Below are 3,187 nucleotides of genomic sequence, written 5' to 3'. Positions count from 1 at the left end.
TCGATCTGGAATTACAGAATAGTGAATTCTAAAACAAAGTCTCAAGATTAATTATATAATTAGTGATACTTACCTTCTACTTACCTTGTCCTTTGGCGATGATCCCTCGTTGTCCAGCGGCAATCCGGTATGCGATGTGAAGCGAGGATCCGGAGACGATCAGCAGCAGCGACGATCCATCCTGGGCGGGAGCCTGCAACAGAAGAAGAGTATTAGTACATAATTAATGTAAATTATCGAGACGTGCCTTTATCCAGTATGCGAATAGGCGAGGATCTGGAGACGGGTAGCAACGGTGATCCATCAGGGGCATCAGTCTGAAAGAAAGGAGTAACATTAGCGTCTTGATAAGAATCGGGGCGTTGATACAAAATTACCTTCTCGGTAGTCAGAGGTAAAACCGAGTGGCGACCGTTAGATGGGAAGATAGCCGCGAAAATCGGGCCGAACTCGTGCCGTCCGGTCACAACCTATCCTGGAGTTTATTCTTAATACGCTAACCTATGGGTTAACTTGCGCTCCTTTCCTAGCCACTCGTTGCCTGGTACAGCTCGCAATCGAATATATGGAGAAATACCCAGAAGCCTGCCAAATTCTACTCGAAGCTTGCTACATGGATGATGTGTTATACGGGAATAAACAGGCAGAAAGGTTGCGGCAACTCCGGCTCCAGCTTATTGAAATTTTGGCTTCCGCAGGATTCATGCTCCACAAATGGAACACCAATGAGCCTTCAATCCTGGAGTCTCCGTCCGAGCCAACTACGTTAGAAATTGGAAAGGAGACCAAAACTTTGGGAGTTTGCTGGAACACGGCGGACGACAGTCTTCAATACAAGATTCAAGTGATGGACAAGAGCAATCACGTGACCAAACGATCGATACTCTCAACTGTCGCTCAAATTTTTGACCCATTAGGACTGATGGGACCGACAATAATACGCGCGAAGATTATCCTTCAGCAACTTTGGAGATTGAAATTGGGATGGGATGAGTCTCTACCTATCGATCTTCACACCACATGGTTGCGGTATCGGGAGACAATTAAGGACATTAGTCTGATCTCAATTCGCAGACACGCAATTTGCAAGGAGCCACGTCGTATCGAGATGCATGGCTTTTGTGACGCATCTGAGGCTGCTTACCGTGCGTGCATCTATATCCGGAGCATCAATGATGCTGGAGAGATATCAGTTCATCTTCTGTGTGCAAAATCTCGAGTAACGCCGCTTAAGCGAATTACACTGCCGAGACTTGAGCTTCAAGGAGCCTTGCTGCTGGTAGATCTAGGAGAAACTGTGCAGCAGGCATTCCACATTGAATTTGACAGTATTGAATACCGGAGCGACTCCACCATTGTATTGGCTTGGCTCAAGCGTCAACCGGAGGAGCTACAAACCTTCGTTGCGAACCAAGTGGCCAATATACAGCGTATAGCAGCTGCGGCGCAATGGTCTCATGTTAGATCTAAGGACAACCCGGCTGATGTTATTTCCCGAGGCACTACACCTGAGAATCTCAAGACGTGTCAATTATGGTGGAACGGTCCGCCCTGGCTGGGAATGGATCGTCAGAATTGGCCCGCCTCATTCACCGAATTACCAGATACAGAGGTTCCCGATCTCAGAAGGCAAGCAATTGTCTCGCAGTGCGTGTCCTCAGACTTCGACTTAATCCACAAGTTTTCGTCTCTTTCACGCCTTAAGGCTGATTTATAGAGGCCGTAACCGTTCATTTAAGCCGTAATCTTTAAGAAATTGACCAATCACAGTCGATTATTCTTCTCACATTCGACTGTGATTGGTCAATTTCTTAAAGATTACGGCTTAAATGAACGGTTACGGCCTCTATAAATCAGCCTTTACTCGAGTTACGGCCTATTGCCTACGATTCAAGACGAATGCACTCAACAAACATCAACGAAGACTGGGACCTATTTCTACGAAAGAGCTAGAAGAAGCTACTTCTGTGCTCATACGGATGGTTCAAGCGACCGAGTTTGTATCAGAAAATTCAGATCTCCAAGCCAAAAGAAAGGTTCATAGCAGAAGCAAGCTCGCTTCTTTAAATCCATTTATCGATTCAAAGGGAATTATTCGCGTTGGCGGCCGGCTTCGCCATGCCGATATTGACTACGCCCGGCGTCACCCAATCGTCTTGCCGGCGAAACATTATTTTACCGAACTAGTTATTCGCGATGCTCATCTTAAGCAATTGCATATCGGACCGCAGGGGCTTCTCGCTCACTTACGTCAATTGTATTGGATTATTTCCGGGCGGCAAGCTGTTAGAAAGGTTTTTAAGCGTTGCGTTGCGTGCTTTCGCGTGAATCCGATTAGTAGGAATCAGCTAATGGGGGAGTTGCCCCAAGCGCGTGTGAATCCTTCGCGAGCCTTTTTGCATTCAGGTCTCGACTATGCTGGACCATTCAGCATAAAAATCTCTCGGAATAAGACCGGGAAGCGTATTTATGCATATTCATGTTTCGCGACGAAAGCTATACACTTGGAGGTTGTTAGCGATCTGTCCACTACCGCCTTTCTAAATGCATTAAAGCGGTTTATTGCAAGGCGCGGTCGATGCGCAAAACTGTTTTCAGATAACGGGTCGAATTTTGTTGGGGCGAACAACGAACTCAAGGCACTCTTCGACATGATAAGGGCCGAAAACGATAACATCGAGCAATTTTTAGCTGATCAGGCTATACAGTGGACCTTATTCCTCCGTATTCTCCCCATATGGGCGGACTCTGGGAAGCTGCGGTTAAGTCCGCTAAGATTCATCTAAAAAAAGTTATCGGCAATACGTTACTGATGTTTGAAGAACTTTACACCATATTCGCACAAATCGAAGCCGTCTTAAACTCGAGGCCGTTATGTCCAATCTCAGATAATCCTCAAGATTACGAAGCTCTTACGCCGGGGCATTTTATAATCGGCGAACCACTTAACTCATTCCCAGAGCCTGACCTTGAGACCGTGCTCTTCGCGGTCGCCGCGCCGTTTGGCCAGCCGGTCTCCCCGAGTGGTGTTACGCCGCTTGTCGAGCCCACAAATTCGCGTCATTCAAGCGAACCAGACAGTGACCCCGCCGGAGGAGCAGGCGGAGAGTTCGGACGCAATCGCCGTCACTAGGGGGCGGCCCTCCCCGCACTGCCACCAGTGCAAATGATGTCGGCACTGAGTATG

At 47.7% G+C, this 3,187-nt stretch overlaps 1 protein-coding gene across 1 annotated transcript; it reads left to right on the top strand.

The window, feature by feature from the left end:
- Positions 1-565: 565 nt before the first annotated feature.
- Positions 566-1,717, top strand: LOC139784644 (uncharacterized). The gene has a single exon (XM_071723833.1). The coding sequence runs from the start codon at positions 566-568 to the stop codon at positions 1,715-1,717; it is 1,152 nt and encodes a 383-aa protein (XP_071579934.1).
- The last annotated feature ends 1,470 nt before the right edge of the window (positions 1,718-3,187 follow it).

The sequence above is a fragment of the Temnothorax nylanderi genome, unplaced genomic scaffold (genome assembly GCF_030848795.1).
Source record: "Temnothorax nylanderi isolate EJ_2023f unplaced genomic scaffold, tnyl_v1.0 TNYL_tig0653_pilon, whole genome shotgun sequence".
NCBI lineage: Eukaryota > Metazoa > Arthropoda > Insecta > Hymenoptera > Formicidae > Temnothorax > Temnothorax nylanderi.
The sequence above is the reverse complement of the archived record's forward strand: the minus strand, read 5'-3'. Positions and strand labels throughout refer to the sequence as shown.